General features: G+C 42.4%; 1 protein-coding gene across 6 annotated transcripts in view; it reads right to left on the bottom strand.

The window, feature by feature from the left end:
* Window positions 1-25,008, bottom strand: part of SEPSECS (Sep (O-phosphoserine) tRNA:Sec (selenocysteine) tRNA synthase) — a 1,234,889-nt gene that overhangs the window by 510,335 nt on the left and 699,546 nt on the right. For all 6 annotated transcript variants that reach the window (XM_044062171.1, XM_044062175.1, XM_044062174.1 and 3 more), the window contains one exon: window positions 23,668-23,770. In XM_044062171.1, the coding sequence (XP_043918106.1) occupies window positions 23,668-23,770 (103 nt within the window). The remainder of the gene's footprint in view (window positions 1-23,667; window positions 23,771-25,008) is intronic.

The raw sequence follows: 25,008 nt of genomic DNA, 5'->3' as shown, positions 1-25,008 counted from the left end.
GGCATGGAATGCATTATCATGGAACTTATAAACAAGGACATTGGCAACCTTCACACACTGGACTCCACCCAGTTTGGGTTTGTGAAGGGCCGATCTTGTCTCCTGAACCTGACTAACTTCTTCGAATCAGTCTCCAGAGCTGTGGACGAGAGTAAGGCAGTCCACACAGCCTATCTGGACCTCGCCAAGGCCTTCAACACCATCCCCCACTCTTTAATCATAGAGAAACTTACTAAACTGGGCATAAATCCCTATGTCACTCGATGGGTTGCCAACTGGCTTGCTGACAGAACCCACACTGTAAAAGTAGCAGACTCCAAATCCAGCTCCAGACAAGTGACAAGTGGAGTACCTCAGGCTTCAGTCCTGGGACCGCTCTTGTTTGTTATCTACTTCTCGAAAGTACAGGCCAGCACTAAGGGACTCTGGCTAACAAAGTTTGCAGATGACTGCAAATTGGGAGCCATTACTGAATCCCCGAATGATGTGGATATTCTACAAAAGGGCCTTACAGAAACAGATGCTTGCTGCCAGAGCCATGGGCTCAAGCTTAATGCCAAGAAATGTATAGTTATCTCCTTTGGGAAAAACCATGTACCCATGAATTACCGCATAGGTAGCAGTACACTAAACATTGAACGTGTAATGAGAGACTTAGGGACACAGGTGGACAGTGGTCTCACCTTTGATAACCACATCGCCACAACAGTCAGGAAATCCTTTTATGTGGCACACCTCATCACCAAGGGCTTTTCATCAAGAAAAACTAAGTCACTGTCCCACTGTACTCATCCCTCATTAGACCCATTATAGAGTACAATGCCCCATTTGGTATGTACCTCACAAGACATCTGCAACAGCTGGAAATACCTCACTAAAAGAATAACAGTCCTAAAGCAGATGCCCTATACGGACCGTCTAAAAAAAACTCCAGCTATACTCTGTGGCATATCGTCTACTCAGGGGTGATCTCTGCTTAACAAATAAGGCCATGTCAAACCCTGAGCTGTTGGACATGCTCCACAAAGAAATCCCAATCCCTCAGAGCCACACGCTCCATGGATCTAAACCTTGTCATCACAATGAACAAAACATGCTGGAGGGATAGGTTCCTGACCCATAGACTCCCCATACTCTGGAATAGACTGCCCATACATGTCAAGCAGAGCGCCTCCTTGGTGCTTTTCAAAAGGAACCTTGACGATTGGATGGGAGATAGGAAATTCACCTCAGGGATCATGTCAGTAGCCCAGCTAGACAGGGGTCCACGGAAGTAAATATTGTGGGAAGAAATATCCAGGGAATTGTTATGGCTAGGCTTGTATAGGCCCTAGGGCCGATAGCCTAGTACCAACCTATGAACAAAGCCATATCCAGGCATGATGTCTTATAGCAATGCCAGAACCAGCAGCCCTTAAGGTACGCTCTTGCAGCATGTGAGATTAACCTCGCATTTGATATAGATTGTAGGGTGGTCATTCTGGAGGAAAACGTTTTCTGTTCCTCAGCAGACACGGACTCTGGGACAGAGATGCAGAGTTCCTTGACGAAGTCCCTCTGTAATCTGATGAAGTGTGCCAGATAGTTCAGCGATTGCATACGAAGGTCGCTGAAGTGTAAACCCACTTACCAAATTTGTCCAAAGCCCTAGACTCCCTGTTAGGGGGATGGACAGTGGAGTTCTCCTCAGCTAACTCCTCCTTGGTGGTTGCTGCAACAACCATGTCATCTACAGGGATATCTCTAGTCCAGTGTGGTCTGTCTGTAGGGACATTAAGGATTTTATCAGGTCGCTTAGGGATGGGTTCCACAGCATCCAGCTCCTTCCATGCCCTGCTGGAGTCAAGATCAAGGCGGTCATCCATGGGGGGGGGGGCACCCAAGATGTAGATGGGCCAGACATGAAGGCTTCCAAAAACACTGGTTCCTCTTGGGTAGGGTTGTGGACAGACCAACCAACTTTCTGTGAAGGATTTCAAGAATGTCTCCAAATGAGATGTCATCAGGTGGAGATCTTGGGGATCCTTCCCCCTCATCAAAATTGGTGTCCTCTGTGATGGACTCTTGGGGAGAATCTAAGTGCCTCCTCTTGCACTCTCTCTTGTGAGGAATCTCCTCAGTGGGATGTTCCAGAGAGGTATCTAAACAGATAAGGAGTTCTAAAGGTGGAAGAGGTTGGAAGCTCTTCTGGGTTGGCTGTACTGAAGGTGGTTGTAGAGAGGACTTGGGCACAGGATCCAAGGAGGTGGGACACAGATCTGAAGATGTGAGAGTTGGGCTTCTCCTGGGCAGACAGAAAATCCTCTCCACCACACTGAAGGCAGGAGGACCTGGGGATGTTGAAAGCAATCCCTCCAGAGCCGAAGCTCTCGGAGCAGACAAACCAGAGTCCCATGGGTTCCCTGCACTGAGGGAGGAGTTGGCACTGAGCTGCTGAACACTGAAGCTCCAAGGGGAAGCAAGGGCTCTGAAAGCTTCGGAGTCGAAGTCAACCCCTCAGATCCAGCTTTTAGATTTCGTCTCAGACAGCCATCCTGCTCTGGCACGGCTGGAGTCGAGCAGGTCAGGGAGATGCACAAAGTAGTGGACTGCAGACCCAAAACGAACAGTATCCAAGTACAAATGTAGGCAGTAAATACTTCAAATCCCAAAGGTTAATTCCGCACGAAAGACCACGAAGCCGAAAATAAGTAAAAAAGAACTTTATTACATCACATGAGGTCTATAGCTTCATTACCTTCACCCAAGATAAAAATGTCATCTAAAAAGTGTGTGTAGTACTTAATGCTACTCATAGTGCTTGTGTTCTTCCCCAAAACTTCCTGCTCCCACTAGGCCATGACTAAGTTGGCAAAACTCCCACCGCAAGGGGAGCCCATGGCCACACTTATTTTTTGCAGGTAAATTTTGTTATCAAAGGTGAAGTAATTATAGGACAAAACAATATCCAACATTTCTTCCACTAGTTTCATTTCAGTTTGTGGTGCACCATGTTTTCTCAGGATGAAACTAACCCATTCGATGCTGTCCTGATGTGGTATACAGGTGTATAGATCTTTAACGTCGACTGTAAAAAATTCAAATTGTCCTCAAATTCTAATGTATTAATATTGTGGAGACAGGACCAAGAATCTTTACATATAACTTTCTCCTTGAGGACATATTTTTGTAAAATCAGATCTATCATCTTGGCACATGGATAAGTGATACTATTCCTGGCATCAACTAGCAGTCTCATGGGTGGGTCTACCAATGATTTGTGAATTTTTGGAATGCCAAAAAGAATAGGTAATCTTGGGGTAAGCATTGTCAAATAGTTTAATGTTGTCAAATCTATCCTGCCTTATATAAAACAATCACTGAAAAAAGACCTGATAGTATTATATGATTGATGAAGTTGATTCCTGGATGTCTCCTCATATGCTACAAAGTGTATCTAACATTTTCTCAATGTACTGCTGTTGAGTCATAATAATCAATCCACCACCTTTGTCCGGTTGTAAAAATCTTACACCTGTGTTTTTAATGCCTGTAGTGCTGTCATTTCCAATGTTGTGATACTAGAATGTGTATTGGCCCTGTTTGTATTCACATGAAGCATATTTCTTAAATCGTTTTCACAAATCTTCTCAAACAGATTTTAGTGTAGGGTGCATTGGTGGTATAAATGTACTAGCTATATGTAAGTTGTTGTGACCTGTGAATTCTCTAGCAAAAAACATCCTCAAATTTAGTTTTCTCAAAAATAACTTCAAATCAATAATAGTTTGAACCACATCTGCTCGATTACTAGAAACAAAAGTAGAACCGCGAGCAAGTAATTCAATAATAATTGGTTCTACTATCACAGTAGTATAACCTTAAATTTTAAAATCTTTGGTTGAATTATACAGTATGGTAGGGTGTTCTTGCCAGTCAGTACTTACCTCCCCCTTTTCTCTCGTGTGTTGGTAAAATTCTTGTTGACATAGCAATTGTTCCTTCTCAGGTTGTAATGTGAAGGTCCCATCTGAAAATTTGCTTGTTGACATACAGAAGCCACTTGTGGTGAAGGACTTGTATTTATATTAGATTGGTCATCGTGATGTGCGACAACACCAGGATTATTAGCACTGGAAGCATCATGCATGTTTTGTCCATGAGGTGCATGATCTGAAGAATTGTTGTCATCCTGATTGTATGTTGAAACAAAATTAGATTTTACCTGGGAGGGGGGGAGGTTTCGGGTATGCTATACCATTACTGTATGCTTGTCTGTCCCTGTTCAATTTCTTTAATTTCACTTCTTTCACTTTACCCATGTATTGATCAATGCTCACAAAGATCCTGTCATAGTCATACCAGTAACGGGCAAAATTAATATGTTGTTGAATAATCTCATCTATCCTGGTTGCTTCCTGCATTAATGAACTTGACTGAATCTGGTAATGTTTACTGATAACTTCTAATAATTCACAACCATGTTTAATGAAAAGTTTAATTATATCTTGATGAAAAGGAGATCCATCCACTAACCCAGCAGGGTATTGCCAGGATCGCAAACCCTTTGGGACTATGCCTTCACTAAGGCATTCACGAAAATAGGCTATTTCGATTTGCAACTTTTTATATTTAACTAAGGTATGATCAAATTGTTTAAGCAAAGCCGAAATGTCTGTAGGATCCGTGGCCAGTTGCCCCTTTGTGCCACTCTGAGTTGGCATTTGAAGTGAGAGTGGTTCTGTTAACCATTCGGTCAATTTACGTGCTCCAATAAGCCCACTGGATCTATTACTACTGTTAGGTTTGTCTATGTTATTATTAATTCGTTGTGGTGAATTGCAAACCTGTGGATTGCGTTCAGAATTATGCACACGTGGTGGTGTCCTTTTATCAGAACTCAACACATTTGAAACTGGCTGGTTATTAAGCAAATTTGATTCGATAGTATTATCAACAAGTTGAAGTGGAGGGTTAACATGAACGTTGCTGGAAAGAGCATCGACTTTCTTGGTCAGTGCATCAACTTGGTGCGTCAAAGTTTCGATTAAAGAAAGCATAGTAATACTCTGAATCTGGTTATCATGTACTGGTGAAATTGTAAGGGGTGCTTACCATAGAGAAAACGCTGCCTTTATGAAAGGTTAGGTAAGGAGGTTAACATGACAAAGCCTGAAGTTTGAAAACCCTTTTGGCTGAAGTAACTGCAATAAGGAAAATGGTATTCTATGACAGAAACTGCAAATCCACCATGGCTGTAGGTTCAAATGGAGCTCTAGTTAAAGCCTGCAGTAAAACTGTCAGACCCCAAAGACGAACCAGATCTGTCAAAGGAAGCGTTAGGAGAAATGTTTGTTTTAGGGTGGCCTTAGACAATCATAAGGAAACTATAGGAAAATGATTGTGTCAAATATGGAAATCAGAAATGGACACAAGTTGAATTAGAGTAGCTTGTTCCCAAATGAAACAGAATCCAAAACAGTCTACAGAAGCTGAAAAAGGATCCAGACCTTTTGAGGTAGCCCACATGCTAAATTCATCCATCCACAACCCCTTTTTTACCAATTTGTACACATGGGGTCAGGGTGTCACTTTAACAGTGATAATCATCTACAGCCAAAGTTCACACTGCTGGGTGGCTAGTCCTGTCACAGCGGTTGTACCACACACACACATGGATGCTCACACCTACACTAAATCTTTTTCATTTACTGTTGTAAGTCTTGTTGGTGGAAGTCTTTTGAGACTTAATGTGTACCACAGTAGCAGACAACTTAGGATCTCTAGCGATCACTGTAAGTGGTACAACCATGCAGTCACAGTCTGAAGGACTTGAGAACCGGGTGAGGCTTACTGGACAGATTAGAAATTAGATTCAAAACAGGATCCAGAACCCATGGAGGACTAGGGGAGACCACAAGACTGGGAACAAAACTTATCTGGGCCAGAAAGGGGCTATGAGGATCACAGTTGCTTTGCACCAAGCCATTTTCTGTAAGAACTTGACAATCGGGGAGCTGGTAAGCACACGTACAGCAGGCTCAGGTGCCAAGCATGGACTAAAACGTCCCTCAATGATGGTCTCTCCTGAGTGGTCAGAGCAAAGAAGATGCTGTACCTGGTGTTGTCTGGGGTTGAAATTATTCACAGCAATGCTGGCCTGAGCAGCCGAAAATTTCTGATGCCACTGACTGCTTGTGAGCCATTAGTATACAATGACTCAGCCTGTCTGCTAGAATGCTGGAACTGTCCGGGATATGCATTGCTATCAGAAAGCATTGGAAAGACACTGCCCATTGCCAGACCCTCATATCCTTTCAATAGAGAGGATAAGATTGGGTTCCACCTCGCTTTTTGAGATACCAGCCTACCACCATATTGTTAGTCTGGATGGATATCGCACCTTTGGGAAGACAGTCATGAAAAGCATGCATCATCAGGAGGACCACTCATCTCCAAAACAATGATGTGAAGGTTGGCATTTATGTGTACCAGGTACTTAAAACAGTCCTCCTCTCAAAATTCCCCTCCCCCCCACTACTTGAGAGGTATCCATAGTTACTGTGGTCTTTGCTAGGGAAAAATCAAAGAGAAATTTTGCCGACACTAGATCAGAGGACAGCTACCACAAGATGTATTGCTTATAGGATACTACACTGACTGTATCCTTAAAGACCATTAGAATGACAGAGTTCATATCCTTAAAAACCATTAGAATAACAGGGTTCACTGGCATGTCCTCATGTAGAACCTGACATGTGGAGTTAACATACTGGCAACTACCATCAAACCCAGGAAACCAAGGATTAGAGCAGTAGGTGACATCTAACGGAGAAGAACTTAATGAGCCCGATGACAAAATGATTACAGTCTGGAAGGAGGAAGCCTGACAATCTGTGAAGTGGTGTCCAGATATCAGCCTATAAACTTCAGGACCTGCACTAGCGCTAGCTTGAATTTCTTGAAATTTATAATCCAAAATTAGGCACCGGAGACAAACAGTTCCAACACACAAGTAATTTAATGTTCAAACACAGCAAAAGGAACACACATCCACATATAACAAACATTGATAAAAACACTTCCCCTTATGTTTTTGTCTCATATAACTTAATTAGATGGGCAAATATATCATAACTACCTAGTTAAATAACTTTTCTTGTTTGAATAGACCAGTGAAATCAGTGATTCAATTAATTACTAAGATACAGAAAGAGTGGATTCTAAAATGCATGTGATAGTTTTAAAATACTGAATAAAATACATTTAAATGTTCATATTAAAACTGTTCATATAAAAATATTCATATTAAAATGTACAATGAATTAATATAATGGTGTCTTTAAAACCTGTACTCAAGCTCAGGTCTGCAAAATTGTGATATTTTTATGTACATTCATGTTTTTTTATCCTGGTTTATTTATTTAAGTGAATTCTTGATTTTATATACATTTTCATGTGTTTTATTATTTGTCCACTAGATGGTGATAGACTAGTATTCTATGTTATTTTATGTCATTTTATGCCACTGCATTTTAAACACTTAATATTTAACAAGCATTATTTATTTGAATTTATTACATTAATTCATTGTACATTTTAATATGAATATTTTTATATGAACAGTTTTAATATGAACATTTAAATGTATTTTATTCAATATTTTAAGATTGTGACATGCATTTTAGAATCCACTCTTTCTGTATCTTGGTAATGAATAGAATCACTGACTTCATTGGTCTATTCAAACAGGAAAAATTATTTAACTAGGTAATTATGATGCATTTGCCAATCTGATGAAGTTCTAAGAGACGAAAATGTAAGGGGAAGTGTTTTTATCAGCGTTTATGTTATATGTGGATGTGTGTTCCTTTTGCTGGGTTTGAACATTAAATTGTTTGTATATTGGAATTGCTGGTCTCCGGTGCCTAATTTTGGATTATTAGTTACGCTTTGGGCACTTTTACCACATCTTTGCTGTTTAACAACTTCTTGAAATTTACCATGACTCTTAAGGCAAGGCACAAGTGGGGCAAAAATGCTTTTGACGTAGCTGTAATTAGCTAACTGTCCAGGAACAGAAATACCCCAAAATCCCAGAAGCCTGAGCTAGGCTGCTAGCACTGCCATGCATTTGGTGAACACTAGGGGGACTGTGGTGAGTCCAAATGGCAGCACTCTTAACTGACAGTGAATGGCTCCCAGCTGAAAGCGCAGGAAGCTCCTGGATTGTCTGACTATCTTTTTGTGATAATATGCTTCCTGGAGGTCTACTGAACACATCCAGCCATCTTTCCTCAAAGGTAGGATGGACTACACCATTACAATCCAGAACTTGGTCTGCCTGACAAACAGATTTAGTCTGCTTAAATCCAAGCTGTGCTTGAGGTCCATGTTCTTCTTTGTCATCCAAAAGAATCTTGCACACACCGTGGATCCTTTTTGGATCTGATGGGACTTCCTGGATGGCTCTTTGCTAACAGCCTTTCTGTTTTTCTTGATGCTGCTCTTCTTTACTAGGGTGGAATGTCTGGAAGGGTCTTTTAACGAGGTTTTGGACATTTTTTTTTTTTGGGGGGGGGGGGCTGTAGCCTCTGGTGAGGACTCTCAACACCCAGGAATCAGTGGTGATGGCCTTGCAGGTTTGAAGGTGGACAGCCAAGTGCCTCATGACTGCCTCCAGAGAGAGAGGCAGCCAGACAAAGCTTTACAAGCACTGAAACGGCTGGTCTGAAAAATGACCCCTAAACCTACAGTCCACTCTTGCCCATGGAGCGGCATCCATTAAAGTCCCCCCCCCCCCTGCTGCGGGAAGATACTACCACCTTCTTGGATAAACTGTTGCAATTTTTGGAAAAAAATACAACAGTTAACCTTTTCCTGTAACCAGATAGGAGTAAACTGAGAAACAAACAACGACAAAAAAAAAAAAAAAAAAAACAGAACCCCACAGCTGGCAATGTTTTAATGCCCTGTTTGTTCCTGGTTAGAGAATCATTTACTTTTCATCCAAATAACGTGGAGCCATTAAATGTTGTGTTCAGAAAGGATGCCTTAAAGCATTCTGCAAAATTGCAAAGGTGCATCCAGGCATGATGGTGAACTGCTATGCTGGTGCCTGCCTCCCTGACTGTGCCATTCACTGCAATCAAAAAGTGCATGGAAATGTTAGAATCCCTCTGTAGTCTAATTCGGTTAGCCATATACTCCAAAACATAGAAAGCAAAGTTAGCTGAAGAATACATGTGCTTCCCAAAACTGTTCAAAGCAGAAGACTCTCCATTGGAAGAGTGGATAGTTGTGCTCTCCTCTGACAGCTCCTATCTTGTGATTGTGGCAACCACAATCACATTAACCATAGGCCCTTTACTCTAATATGCCCTGTCCTTCAGTTGGAATAAAATCTTAGGGATAGGCTTCAACACATCAGGCTAATCCACAACACAGTCTGAAAAAGGTAACACCCAGGCAATAGACTGTCTTGCACTAAAACACTCAAAAACACCGACTCCTCAGAAGAAGGGGCTTTGGTGGTCCAACCGGTCTTCTGCTTTAATAACTGTAAAAGACTGCTGAAAGAGGCATCCTTGTGGGGAGATTTTGGGGAACCTTCCACTGAATGAGTTCAGTATCCTATGTTAATGATCCCTGGGTGGGATCCAACTGCCTCCTTTTGCACTAGTGTTTCCTGTGCTCCTCCTGTGGGGTGATATGGGAGGAAATCCAGAAGCTCCAGAGAAGACCCTAACTTGGGCCTGCTCAAAGCTTTGTAATGCAGGCTCTTCCTGGACAAAATGATGTGTAATAGAAGACTCAAAAAGACAGGAGGTCCACAGAATATAGTAAAGCAGAAGCCAAGGTCAGGTGTCTAGGTATGGGTCTCCCTGGATCCAAAGACCTCATGGGAGTGCCGCTCACAGTCAAGGCACCAAGTGGAAAGACTGCTCCAAAATCCTCAGTCTCAACACCGACCCTGGGTTGCCAGCTCAGCACTCCTGACCCGGGATTCACACAGCTCTGAAAAGACCCGAGTCAAATGCATCAAGGTTGCTGATAGTTGGTGCTGACTGAGGTACCCTGCTAACACGTGTCAGATCCAGGATCACAATATCTAAAATGAAGACTAGGGAGGGAGAATTTAGCAAGAGTGTGGATGGGCCTGCTCTCTCCACTTTCGAGATGAAGGGGGAGGGGAGGGAAGGATCCTAAGTAAATCTGCACCTTCAAAAAGGTCCTCATTATTTTGTCTAAATCCATTTACCCAATACTTTTAGGGGATCTGGTGGCTTATTGGGTCACTGCATTGACCTGTTTGTATCCTAGTAGCTAAAAAGGAGAGACCAGACCAGAGGGGGTGACAGTTCCATTTAAAGCATCAGTTCCAGAGTAGCAGGAGTTACCAGATATCAGTACTGAAATGGCTGGGACACTGAAGCTGTAGCTGGACTTTGGGCAGTCAAGGACTGGGGCCAGTGTGGTTCTGAAGTTGGAATCAAGGAGAACAGAGATTGGGATTTGAGTGGTTTCAATGCCAGATATGAGTGAGGAGCCAAAGTAACAGAGGACCTGGGGTCATCTATGCCAGCTCATTTAACACCCCACTTTCAGCAGATCTTTCCCAATCTTCTCTTTCTTTCTCTTCCTTCTTTCCTTTTTTTTATCGTTATTCCTCTTGGGCTTCTCGGCAGGCTTCTTTGAAATAGAACTAGAAGTAGTAGGGCTAGACACAGTAGAAACAGCATAGAGAAGCCCCTTAATCAACTTTGTGCACCAGTCTGCTAGAGGCCTTGACCCAAAGGAAGCACAGGCCTCACACTCTTGATCCAAATGAGCGGCCGCTACGCAATACAAGCATTTATCATGTGAATCCTACAGGCGCAACTTGTTTCCACACCCATAAGCCTTCTCAGCCATACCTGCCATCAAGGGAAACGTCATATGCCACAGCCACAAACAAAATAGGAACTGAAGGATTAAGGATGGATGGGAGAAAGAAGCCCTAAATCCTAATGTTTTAACCCCCCACTTTTTTTAAGCTAACTCATGAAGAGAGGAGAGGGGAAAAAAGACCAAAAGCTGTAACAAAAAAAAACAAAACAAAAAAAAAAATCCCAAAGGAAAGCATAAAAAAATTAGCCAGATCACTTAGCTCCTGAGACCATGTCCATTATCAAGCGAGGCAAATGAGATCTGAGATTAGGTGAAGTAGTGCATTATGGAGTGGGGCTTGAGCTTCAAAGCCAGAGTCAAACTCTTAGTTGCCAGCCTCAGAATCAACTGGATCTGATATCCACAGGTTGAGGCAAATGGAAAATACAATAATGGATTAAAATGTTATGCACTTCAACATTCAATACGAAGGACACACTTCCCAGCTCTTCTTCTTTTAGCTAAAGACACTTCAAAAACTGAAAAAACAGGAGTACCAGATACCCTCTACTGAATGTGCTGACCCTTATGGGTGCTAAAATACCTCCCAAGATTTGGAAGATCCCTAACCAGATGAAGAGAAATAAGATGAGGAACACTCCCCATGCTCTCTCTCTCTCTACTTTTTCTTTTTTGTTTCGGTCTTTGTCCCAAGACTTTTGGGTGGAAGGGCCACTCCTGAAGATCGAAGGAGTTGACTTCTAGCCTTGACCAGGGTTCTGCTTGACCATGGCATGAGTAAGCAAATCTTAACTCCAGCAGTAGAAATAGTCACTTCACTCACGGCAATAGGCCCTAGAACCCTTAGCTACTGATAGCTAACCTCTGCACAACATTTGATACAGGTTCTAAACTTTAAAGTTTTTTTATTATTTTTTATTAAACTTTATAACAATTTATGAGAAGGACTTCCTGTATTTCTTCTTTCTCTTACTTAATTCATCTTTGTTATTAACTACTGACTTGGAGAAAAAGAATGTGATCAAACTGGACAAAATTCTACAACTGTTTCATACTATAAAAGGCTTGAAGATTTCTCAGCTTTTTTGCAAAAGTCTTTTAGCTGACTGAAGTATGACATTCACAAGTATCTACAGTGTGGTGTCTCCTAAACAGAGAAGACACTGTGAAAGTAATTCTTATGGAGAAATCTGAAGCACACAAAATGTATACTGGTAATTTTCATTTGGGTCTTAATCAGAAACAGTACACAGCCATAAAGCATAAATATTTCCATTCTATAAAGAGAAAGTTTGCAGTTATCATTATACAAAAATTGAGGTGCAGGAACTGACCAAAGAACCTTTGAAGCACAGCAGAATGAAATGACTTGAACAACTTTTTTATTGCTGGGTGCCTATGATAAACAAGGCATGAGTCTGCATTTACGTGCCCCCTAGGGAAAGCCAACTGAAAAAAAGGAAGATCAGGTCTTGTTATGGCAGCAAAGGACGTGTGGGAAAAAACTAAACCAATGATTACATAAAAACAGAGACATTAGGTCCTGATTATGGATATGTACTGTAAGATACGAGCAGTGAAACATTTTAGTCCCTTTAGTCTTGTTTACAGGTCAGGCGTATTTTTATGAGTGCCAAGCTGTGGATGATAATCAATATGTGAAGAGGGCAAGAATTAAGTGGAATAAGCGGAACCTCCCCATATAAGAAGGTGGTATAAGGCTACCTGATTTGAAGGGATACTTTATAGCTACGCAGTTATGACTCACATACATAATTCCTGCAGAAGAGTATACAGTAAAATGGAAAAGGATGATGAAAAAGTAATGAAATTTGGTGGGGGGGGGGGGGGGTCAGAAACTAAGATTTTAGACGCAAGTCCTTAAGGAAAATAATAGCACCCACACAGACATTATACATTACATTCCTAAAACAATAGAAAGTACTCCAAGTACTAAAGCCTTTGCAGGAATGGAGAAACGAGATTCTACTAATAGGCAAGTCTGAAAGTAGGGGCATAGCGAATTGGCAAGAAGGGGTTGGAATTCACTGGAAGAAAATATCAAAGGATCCATAATACAGGGAGCAAATAACTGTGGATGAAATAATAACAGAGTAGGATGAGGCTGAGCAAAACATTGGACTGCAGGTTGAAGAATGAATGCCTTATCATGGCTTTACAACGGAGTATAGGCAGAGAGAAAGAGACAGGAAAGCACAAAGTGAAAGACCAGCTCTGGAAAAGTTTTAGTTGAGTCTAGAACAGCAGTTGTTAAAAAAAGGATAATTAGTAGGATGGATAAAATATTGTATGATAACTGTAAGAATAAATCAGAGGAGATTAAAAAATTAGGAAAACAGAACAGAAAGGCAATTTATAAAAGAAAAGAGCAGAATGCTAATGCAGGATAAAGGTAAAGCGTAGAAAGAATGGCAAAAATATAAAACTTCAGAAAGCCCCCTCAACCACAACAAAAAGCAAATGAATGAAGACAAAAAACTATACTGTAATAACTTTTAGAACAATTTATTTATTTTATTTATTTATTTGCAGTTGATTTACCAGGATAGTCCATTGGGCCAAAAAGAACCCGTTTTCAATGGAGTCCTGGGGAGAAAAGCTCCAGTACAGAAAATTGGGTACATACAAAGATTGCTAAAAATTTATACAAAATGGTAGATAATAGTCATAGGGAGAAAAGCTCCAACACACACAGAATTAGGTTCATACAAGATTGCTAATATTTATAGAAAAGTGGTAGATAAAACATTTAAATTCACAGTTCATAAACATTCAGAACAATACAAGCAAAGAGGATTAATGTGAAGTAAAGGAGTTTTGCAGCAGGAACGTAAGGTACCTTAAAGGGTGGAAACAGAGGGAACACAAGCTTTGTTAGATAAAAGTTGGTCCCGTAAGCATATTGGTGGAAGGATGTGATGTATTTATGAGGGGTGGGAGCAAGAGCAATCCCATTGGGAAATTAGATGTGAGTGAAGCTGTTTTTTGAACATGTATTGGTTAGAGGTGGTACGAATGGATGGTGGGAGTGAGTTCCAGAGATGGGAAAGGTGACAGGATAGTAAGTGTTTACCTGGGGGATAAGATGGTTTATGAATTTCCAGTAGGTTTTGATTGTAATAAAACACAATTTTAAAAGATTCTGGTTAGCCAGTAAAGAAATCTTACATCTCGGCCAAAATGTCATCCCTGTTCCCTCCTCCAATAATTCACCACTCAAATCTGCAACAGAATTCAACTCTTATTTCATAGATAGTACAGCATTGCTAACAAAGGACTCCGCAACACCCAATCCCAACCCTGCCCAGTACCCACATATCACCTCATTTGCTTTCACCTACAAACCTGTGCACATGTCCTATATAAAACTACTCAAACCATGTTCTACTTTAACTAATAACATTCCAAGTACCTTAAAACAGCAGCTCACAGTATTGCCTATACTGTCACAATCCTTATAAATAGGTCAATTAAATCTCACATTCTCTCTCTATGGAAAAAAAAATCACATATTATCCTTTACAAAAATAGGGAAATTCAACAGGTATTACTAACTTTAAACCTATAGCAATCTTACCTCCCTCCCTCCAAAATACTTGTAAAATGTACTGAAAAACTTTTAGTTATGTACTCACCATAACGTCAGATGTTTGAGATCCATCTCGCCTACATTCTGAACTGATGGGTTCGGAGCCGATCCCTCGGCTCCGACTCGGCACGCTTATGCTATAGAGCGAGACCTCTAATTGGCTGAGCTATCTTTATCCCAGGATGCACCACCACTAATCCCCCAGATCTTGTTTGTCCGCATTCATGCACACATGCACAACTTGGTTATATAACATTGTTAGATGTTTCAAGATGAAACAACAGAATTCGGACCTTCTGATATCCTCTGATCTCCAAGGAAGGGGGAAGGAGGGTGGGTTATTGGGAATGTAGGCGAGATGGATCCCAAACATCTGAAGTTATGGTGAGTACATAACTAAAAGATGTTATGTGATCCTATCTCGCCTACATTCTGAACTGATGGGACAGCGTCCCTAGCACCTAAATCCCGGGTGGCTCATTGGAAAACACTCCTGAGCACTGTGGAACCAAATGAAGCTCGTCCTCTAGATGCCACATCTAATTTGTAATGGGAAATGAAGGTGTGCGGTGAAGACCATGTAGCCGCAGCACAAATGTCACTAATAGCAAGCTTAGAGTGAAATGCTACCGAAGTAGCCATAGCCCTTGTAGAATGAGCCTTGACAGAGGTGGTAAGCTCTTTGTTAGAATAAATATAAGCTTGAGTAATACAGTCCCTGATCCATTTGGCAATAGTGACCTTTGTGACAGCGCTGCCCAATTTGTTATCTGCAAAGGATACAAACAACTGATCTGTTTTCCTTGTTTGTTTGGTCCTGTCTAAATAAAAACGTAACTGTCTGTGGACATCTAGTGTGTGGAATATAAACTCCGCTTTGTTAGAGTATTTTGGGAAAAAAACTGGAAGCTCTAACGATTGTTGTAAGCATAAAGTAGAACAAACTTTAGGAACAAAGGAAGGATTTGGTCTGAGGGATACTCTGTCTTTATGAAAAACCAAGTACGGGGGTTTCACTGACAAAGCTTGAAGCTCTGAAACTCTTCTGGCAGAAGTAATCGCCACCAGAAAGGCTGTCTTCCATGATAGAAACTTTAGATCACAGGTAGCTGCCGGTTCAAAGGGGAAAGAAGTCAAGGCGTAACACTATATCGAGATCCCATGGAGGTGCAGGATGAGAAATCGGAGGTCTTAATAGAGCAGCACCTTTCAAGAAGGTCTTACACAATCTGTTGCTCATTAAAGGTGGGTCTATGGATTCGTGAAAATTAGAAATTGCTGCCAATTGTACTTTGATGGTAGAAACTGAAGAGCCTTGATTGAAAAGAGAGGTCAGAAATTTTAGTACTTCTGCCACGGAATAGAAATGGGGTCCAGGCCCGGAGTTGAGCCCAAATAGCAAACCTTTTCCATTTGCTAGAATACAGTTTCTTTGTAGCAGACTTATGGGCGAAGATAATATGTGCACAACATCTGGATCCAATGTATGACTCCTGACTATCGTCGGAAGAGGAGGAGCCAGGCCGTCAATTTTAAGGTGTGTAGGGACTGGTGGAATAGTCCCGACTGATGAACCAGTAGGTCTGGGACCTGGTCCAGGAACCATGGACCTTCCAGAGCATGTTTCGAAGATAGGGGAACCACACTTGACGAGGCCAGTAAGGAGCAATTAAGATCATTTTGCTCCCCAAGAGAGATGCCTTTTGAATCACCCTGGGGAGGAGAGGAACTGGAGGAAGGCATAAAGCAAGCCGGTGGGCCAAGGATGGACTAATCGTCCATGGGGCTCTTCCCTGGAGCCGGGTTAGGGAGAAGAATTCTTTGCACTGCATTCAGAGGAGTCGCGAAGAGGTCACAACACGGAACTCCCCATTCACTGAAAATCTGACTTGCAACTGTCATATTCAGAGACCATTCGTGAGGAGAGAGGATGGTTCTGCTCAATCTGTCGGCTATGACATTGGACTTGCCCGGTATGTGAGTAGCCACTAGGAAGCGTTTGGTCGAGACTGCCCATTCCCAAACTCTCATGGCTTCTCTGCAAAGAGGATAGGATCTGGTTCCTCCCTGTTTGTTCAGGTACCAGACAACTGACATGTTGTCTGAGTGAACAGCAATTACGCCCTGAGGGAGATAATCGTGAAGGGCTTGAAGGAACAGGAGTACTGCCCTCATTTCTAGGATGTTGATATGAAGAAGAGTCTCTTCCGGGTGCCATTTGCCTTGGACTGACCTGCCCAGGGAATGCCCCCCCCCCATCTGGGAGGCGTCCGTGGTCAAAGTGGGCGCCGGAGGAGGAAGAACAAAGGGTCGTCCCTGATCCAAATTGGAGGGCACTAGCCACCAGCGAAGGTCCCGTTTGCAAGATTCCGTGATCCATATGAGGTGACTGAGAGGGAGTTCCTGAAAGGACCACTGAGCTGAAAGAAGCCACTGGAGGATTCTCATGTGCAACCTTGCCAAGGGGACTAGAAGAACCGTGGCAGACATGGATCCCAATAGCTGCAGGACCATTCTGGCTGGGGCTTTGGACCTGGGAAGTAAGGCTCGAACTTGATTTTGTATGGTTTGAATTCTGTCTGTAGGTAGATAGACCCGCATTTGGTTCGAGTCTATCTCTATCCCTATGAATCTTATTCGTTGAGATGGCTGCAACACAGACTTCGGCCAATTAAAGGTGATTCCAAGGGAATTGCCCAGTGATATAGTGGCTTGTAGGCTCCGCAGAAGTAGATGCTTGGAGGTGGCAGTTAGGAGCCAGTCGTCTAGATATGGAAACACCTGGAATCCTAGACTTCTCAGGTGAGCAGTCACTACTGCCAAGCACTTGGTGAACACCCTGGGGGCTGTGGTGAGACCAAAGGGCAGCGCACGGAACTGAAAATGACTGTCTCCTAGGCTGAAGCGCAGATGTCTCCTGGACGCTTGATGTACCATGATATGATAATACGCGTCCTTGAGATCTATGGAGCACATCCAAACACCTTTCTCCAGCAATGGGAGAATGGTTTGTAGAGTGACCATTCGGAACTTGGACTTTCTGACTGAACGGTTTAGGATGCTGAGGTCCAAAATGGGCCTCAAGTCCCCGGTCTTTTTTGGCACCAAAAAGAATCTTGAGTAAGTCCCTAATCCGATCTGGTCTGCGGGGACCGGTTGGATGACTTCTTTTTGCAGCATCTTTGAAACTTCTGAGGCTGCGGTATCCCGTTGACTGGGTGGCGGGTCCGGGATTTTTTTGGACTGAGGGGGGGGTGGGTGAGAGAATGGGATGGAGTAACCTCCGGCGATAATCCGAAGCACCCATCGGTCCTGAGTGATCCCTTCCCAGGCCTTCCGGTGCTTCGAGAAACGACCCCCGACTGGCTCCGGAGCAGCACAGCCGGGCAATCCCTCAGGGACTATGAAAGGCTGAAGAGCCACGAAAGGACTCACGGTCTCCAGTGTTGTGAGGGCCTCTGCCGCCTCTGGGACGGCGTCTTCCGGATGAATTTCCCCCTCCTCTGCCTCTGGAAGGGGAACCTTCCTGCTGAGAGGGGTAAGGCTTCTGAGATCTACAGAACCACATTTTCCCTCTTCTTTTAGCCTTGGGATAAGGCCGAAAGGGAGTGGAAAATCGTGCCCCTACGGCAGTCAGAGTCTTACCCTCCTGTTCACAGCGGGTTAGTGTGTCCTTTACCTTGGGTCCAAACAGGAGGACCCATCAAAGGCGTCGGCAAATGAAGACTTAAAAGCCTCCTTGAAATGACACAGGCGGAGCCAGGCTTGTCTCCATAGAGCAATGCCTGTACTGCCGCTCTACTCGCCTTCGGCCGCATAGAAATGAGCCTCATGGACGAGTTCGAAATGGACGACATTGTAGCCAGCTGAGAGCCAACCGTCTGGGCCAGCTCCTCAGGCAGGTTACCCAAGAGGGTATCGGATAGCTCCTTAATCAGATCCTCTGAAATCTGGTAAAGTCGTCAGGTAGTTCAAGGACCTCAGTGTAAAGGCCGCTGAACTAAGGGTGCGCTTTCGTGCGATCCATGCTCCTAGACTCCTTATTAGGAGGATGGACGGACGAGAAGCCTCTGCTACATCTTGCTGGGTAGCAGATGCCACCACCAAAGCATCTACAGCCACACCTTTAGTAAGGAACTCTCTATCAGGGGGCGCCGAGAGAAATTTGTTCGGACGAGCAGGCACCGGTTCCACAGAGTCTGGGTGTTCCCACGCCCTTCGACAGATCAAATCCAAGAGCTCGTCGAAGGGCGGAGACACCCAGGAGGCGGAGGGCTGAGCCCCGAAGGCCTTCAGGAGCACCAACTCATCAGCAGAGGGAGGTTTGGACTGCCAGCCGCCTCGCTGTTTTAGGGCTTCTAGGATGTCTGCAAAGGAGACATCATCCGAGGACGACTTAGGGGACCCCTCTGCATCATCGAGATCAGTGTCGGATGTCAAAGACTCATCAGGGGAGTCAACGTGCTTCCTCTTGCACGACCTTTTCCTGGGGGGTTCTTCCGAAGAGGCTTCAGAAGGACCTCCAGGAGGGGGAGAAACCCCAGCGGGGGTAACCTGAGGCCCGGGGGCTCCGCTGTCTAAAGACAGGGGGACTGCCAACGACCCAGTCTCCATATGCAGGGAGGTAGCTGGGGAAACCGTGGAGGTAGCCAAGGAAGATTTGGCTAAAGCGCTCCTCATAGCCCTGAAGGCGGGACCACCAGAATCCTGGGAGGGTCCCACCTCCGTGGCCACGACAGTGGACGGTACTCCCGCCGCCGACGCACCAAGAGGGAGACTTGGGACCGAGAGCATCAATCCCGAAGCCTCCCCCCAGGGCCGAAGGAAGAAGTCCGTGTACTGAACTCCGACCCAATAATTACAGGAGTCGTGTAGTGTGTGCCACGCGTTCTCTTCTAGAGTCCTCCAGGAGAGGAAAAACAAATTAATCTTCAAGGGATTAATCAAGCCTTCCTTCGAGGAGGCTTCATCTTCCTCTCCGGAGACCCAATAATTACTTCAAGGCTTGTCTAAGCCTCTGACCCTAACACCTCCACAGGTTCCACCAGCACCGGCTCCAACGGTGCCGAAGCTGTTGGAGGAGGAACCACAGTAGGGGAGTGGACCATCGGCTCCGAAGCCAAATGGGCTGGAGCCGAAACTAGCTTTTCGAACACCGGAGACTGGAAGAGTCGAAGGAGCACCCTGTCGATGTCCGAATCAGACATCTTGGATGACCTAGAGGATACCGATCGGGCCCGAACCGATTTCTCCATCGGCTCCGAAGGGCTCGGGGACCAGCTCCGAAAGGACTCAACAACTATCGGCTCCGAGGAAGGTTTCAAGGAAATTTCCCTTGGTGCCGATAAGGACTTCGGCTCCGAGGGGGAAGAGTCTGAGCCGGTAACCCTGATCGGCTCCAATATCAGTGGAGCCGATGAGGGTGACCCGCCTCGATGCCCCAGACCTCGGCTCCGAAACCAGAGGGGTCGAGGCTGGAGGCATCGAGGCAGACCGTTCCGACCTCGGCTCCGAAGTCCGTGGAGCCGATGGAGAAGTCTGCTTAGATTTTTTAGCGGTCGGTTCCGACTGACTGGTCGGAGTCGACGCTTTTTTCTTTTTAGAAGGAGACGGAGAGGAAGATGAAGCCTCCTCGAAGGAAGGCTTGATTAATCCCTTGAAGATTAATTTGTTTTTCCTCTCCTGGAGGACTCTAGAAGAGAACGCGTGGCACACACTACACGACTCCTGTAAATGCTTAGCACCTAAGCAATAGACGCACGAGGCGTTGTCGTCCGTTATGGACATTTTAAAACCACACCTCGTGCATTTCTTAAACCCGGAGGGTTTGTGTTCTTTCGACATATCTGCTTTGCCAAAGAACCAATATATATGAAACAACACTAAACTTTAGTTAAAGAAAGTTCAATACAACAATTTTCACAAAAATTATATATATATATATATATATATATATATATATATATATATTTTTTTTACACCAACAGTAACAGACAACAACGAGTGAAAACAGAAAGAGAGTCAAGACCCTCTAACTTAAACGGGCACTTGACCCAAGAAAAATACACAAACAGCAAAGTAACAGGGGAAGGCCCCTCTAACTAAAACGGGAAACCTTCCCTGACTAACAAAATCACGAATTTGCTAACAGAAATCCACCAAACACACTAATATAACAACAATAGCTGTTAAAACAGCTTTTGGGTTCAAAGTAAAGAAATTTGTGACAGGAAAAGCCTAATAAATAGTACTTAGCCCAGCCAATGTTGAGACCACGTCTAAGCTTGTTAGCGGCAAACGAGATCTGGGGGATTAGTGGTGGTGCATCCTGGGATAAAGATAGCTCAGCCAATTAGAGGCCTCGCTCTACAGCATAAGCGTGCCGAGTCGGAGCCGAGGGATCGGCTCCGAACCCATCAGTTCAGAATGTAGGCGAGATAGGATCACATAACATCAGTTGTTAAACTATGTCCTGCAGAAAGAACTCATACCCCCCTAGAACATGACTTCTGTCCCTCCTACAGTACTAACACCGCTCTTCTAAACTTTATAGATACTGTCAATAAAACTAGAGATAATGGCAAACTAGTCTTCTCCTTATTTAATAATTACTTCAAGGCTTGTCTAAGCCTCTGACACAGGCTGTCACAGCAAACTTCTGCTTCAAAAGTCCTCACTAAGTCTATCTCAACCGACCCTTCTACGGTTCGAAAGCTACCTGTCCCATAAGTATTAATCAGCAAAATGGCACTCCATCCTCTCGCCATGCCTCCTAGTCACCATCAATGTACTACAAGGCACAATCCCTGGTCTCTCATCATTAACATTCTTATTAACACCCTCCACACATCCACACAACAGGCCTCCCTACTACAAAATGCAGATGACTCCACAGTATTATGCACATCTGATAACTTTGCACATCTCCAAAAATTTACTCAGGAAGCTGTAACAGCCACTTTACAGCTCATGCTCAACCAAAAAAGAAACATTACTTTTTTCCCCAAATCCCTTTCTCATGAAAAAAAAAGCAAAATTTAAAATCCTCTGTCTTAATAATACAACTACTGAAGTAATTTCTCATAGCAAATTATCAGGGATGACACTGGATGATAATATTAAATTTGACCTGCATATACAAATTGCATAACAACTCACCAAAAACTAGGGGTGTTTTACACAGTCAAAATCATTCTCAATAACACAACCAAAACTACACCACCACTACTTACCTCCTCCCCTCACTACTTTATGTGCCCCCATCCTTATTAACCTCCAAATCAAAACTTGAACAATGCTATAATAAAGTGGCTAAATTTGCAGCAAACACCTCTTACAGAGCCCACCACTGTATACCACTAAAAAGCCTAAATTGGTTAGAACTACCCCATCACCACCAATAAAATTACTCAGCATCCATCTGGTTGTCCAGCAGTAACTACCATTCTACACAACTATGTTCTCAATCAGTCACTATAATCCAATGACCAAAAACTCCTGTCTACAAACCTATCAAATCTGCTGGGCATGGTCTGTGCTCATACCATGACGCTAAGACCTCCTTACTTGTATCCATCAGAACAATACCTTCCTCTCCAGTTCTTTAAAACCATGCTAAAATACTTCTTAGCCAAGCTCTGGCTATGTTTTTGCTCAACCCAAGGATTAACAATATCCTTAAATATGAACTAGTACCTATTCATATCTTACACTGCCTTACTCTCCCCAATATCGCTCTTTCTAAAGATGTTATAACCCTGTTTTTTTTTCTCTCTTGCATCATATTGCAAATATTATTTGTATTACACTAACTTACCTTTAATTTCTCTATAAACTGGCTAAAATTTATATATTAAACCATTGTCATACAAGTTGCATCTTTTCTTAACCAATGTTTTCACATTATGTCTAATTTGGTATAATTATTTATAACTGTAAATGTTTTTGTAATATTTTTGAAAATTGTAAAATTATTGCTCTTAAAATGTTTTTGTAACATTTTAGAGCTTTTTCTCCCAGGACTCTGCTGAAAATGGGCACCTGCTCATTTGGATTTTCTCAATAATCAAATGTCAGTAAATACACAATAAATAAACAAACAATGGGAAGAAATTTGTAAAGCTGCCAAGTATGCAGCAAGTCCAAAAGGTTTGAATTTTTGCATGGAATTCTTTGCTTAGGCATTTTTATACTGGAAGCAGACCAGAGGATTTTTCCTCAAGTACACAGCAAATGCTGGCGTTGTTAAGAGACAGGAACTTAGTAGCATTTTTGTGAATGTAATAAGATGGCAAATTACATTGGGGAAACAAATGGTTGTAACTAAAGAAATGATTCTTTTCTGCTGGGATAAATGGTCTGAATTGCCTAAACACAGTAAGACCTCACTAAGTTTAATGCTATTTGCTGCCAAAAAATGGAAATTGGAATCTACTCCCAACGTAAATGATTTTGTGGATACTGTAAAGGAGATAAAGGAATTGGAAACAGGGTCTTTACAAAAGGAAAACAGCAAATTTCATAGAAATACATGGAAGTTGTGGAAACAATGCAGAAATAATACTCTTCAGGAGAAAAGTAAGATTTAAATTAATGCAGGAAATGAATAACGTATCTAATGCCGAAGTGAGTTAAAAACTGTTAAGAAAACACACACACACACACATATATATATATATATATATATATATATATATATATATATATACATACACACATACATACATACATATAGCATGAAGATAAGTAAAACCCCATTACAGATTAAAATGTGATGATTTAATAAAGATGTTAAAAAATAGGCTGGGGACGGACATCAGCATTTGACAACGTTTCATTCATATAATGACTTCCTGTAGGATTAATCCTCATGATTAACATGAGTAGGGGATCTGGCCACTTACAATACAAATACAATTGCCATCTGACAATCAGTTAAAATTTGTTGATTTTCAGCTTTAAAGTTGTGCTATTACTTGTCAAACCAATGAAGAGGACAGATGAAGGCCATTTGTGTGCAGTGCTTAAGAACTCATCACAAAGTTAGTTCTCAGATCTTAATAATGCAGTGCCCACCAGAAAACACTGTAAAATATCAGTATAAAATAGGGAGACGGTACACAGAATTTAAAATAAAAGATAAAGTGCACTTAAATATCATCATGCCACTCTCTTAATCCAAAGCTTACCTGCTGAATAAGGTGCATACATTTTGATGACTGTACCCCATACGCATTGTTGACGATATGTGGAATGTCGTTCTTTGCACATAAAACTGCCAGCTCCTCCACTCTGTTAAGATACAATAAATGCAACTGGTTATGTTAAACTTGCACATAGAAAGATTATCTTTTTTATTACTTGCACATAAAAAGATTATTACTTAGAAAACCAGTAAGAATCAAATAAAAATTCTGCTCAGTGTTCTGGCGCATACATGGGTATAGTGTATGAAGGAAATAAATATAAGTTCTATACAAATTACACACATACAGCTTTTAGGTTGACAGCATGGCAAACTTAAGACTCAAGTCAGTCAAATAGGCAGTAAGTCTACAAATATACAACTCCACTAATTTATGTCAGCTTACCCAGGGAGTTCTTAAAGCTGGATAAAAGGCACTCTCCTTTTCTCATGTAAAAAGGCAGTTTTAGCTAATTATGTACAGGAAAGGAACTGTATATGTGCATCTAAATTTAGTGCAGCAAATAGCAGTGTTTAATAAGCTACTAACACTCCTTGTTGTACAGCTGCATTAAAGGTCATCACAAAGACGCGGAACATTTTTTTCAAGAGACCTCTTAAAAATCAGTATATGGTGAACTTTAAAGACTTCCAATACGTCTATGCAGTTGAGATGACCTTCTAGTAACTTTCTTAAACTGCCTTTCTGAATCTGTAATACTTGCTTTGGCTGATGAATAACTATAGAACGTTCTATTAAATTATATCATTCAGTCTTTACAGGAGAAAAACTATCTGAGAAGCAAGACCCTAAGAATATAGCAAGAGTACAAAGGAAATGGGACATGGGGAGTCATATTAGTCTAAAGGGTAGCAAAGCTCCATGGTAAAACAGTAATAAGAAGGGCAGAACAATGAATGCATATGAAGAAACATTGCCTGAAAAAAGAAAGATGTTTTTATCATTGTTAAAAGTCAATACACTACTCAAAGAATTATGTGGTATGTTCTGGAGACCTTATCTTTGCAAACAGAAAAGAGGTAGATCAGAGGTGGCTAACAAAAAGTGCACAAAACGTTTGCTTTAGAAATCTCATACAGGGAGACTGTGTATAGAGTCCTAAGCGTAGGAGGTTGAGAAGGAACAGAACTAAAGTATTACTTTAACGGTATCCAGAGAGTACTAGGTAGTAACTTTCAAACAAGAGATGTATGAGAAGAAGACAAAATCTGAAAACAACAGGTCTGACTTTACTGAAGAGGTAAAATAATCAAAAATAAAAATGGAATAAAAGCATGCACAGTACACACAATGAAATTTAGGCATGTTTGGTGATGGGGAGAG

Source organism: Protopterus annectens, chromosome 2.part1 (genome assembly GCF_019279795.1).
Source record: "Protopterus annectens isolate FY-2018-M chromosome 2.part1, PAN1.0, whole genome shotgun sequence".
Classification (NCBI taxonomy): Eukaryota; Metazoa; Chordata; order Ceratodontiformes; family Protopteridae; genus Protopterus; species Protopterus annectens.
The sequence above is the reverse complement of the archived record's forward strand: the minus strand, read 5'-3'. Positions and strand labels throughout refer to the sequence as shown.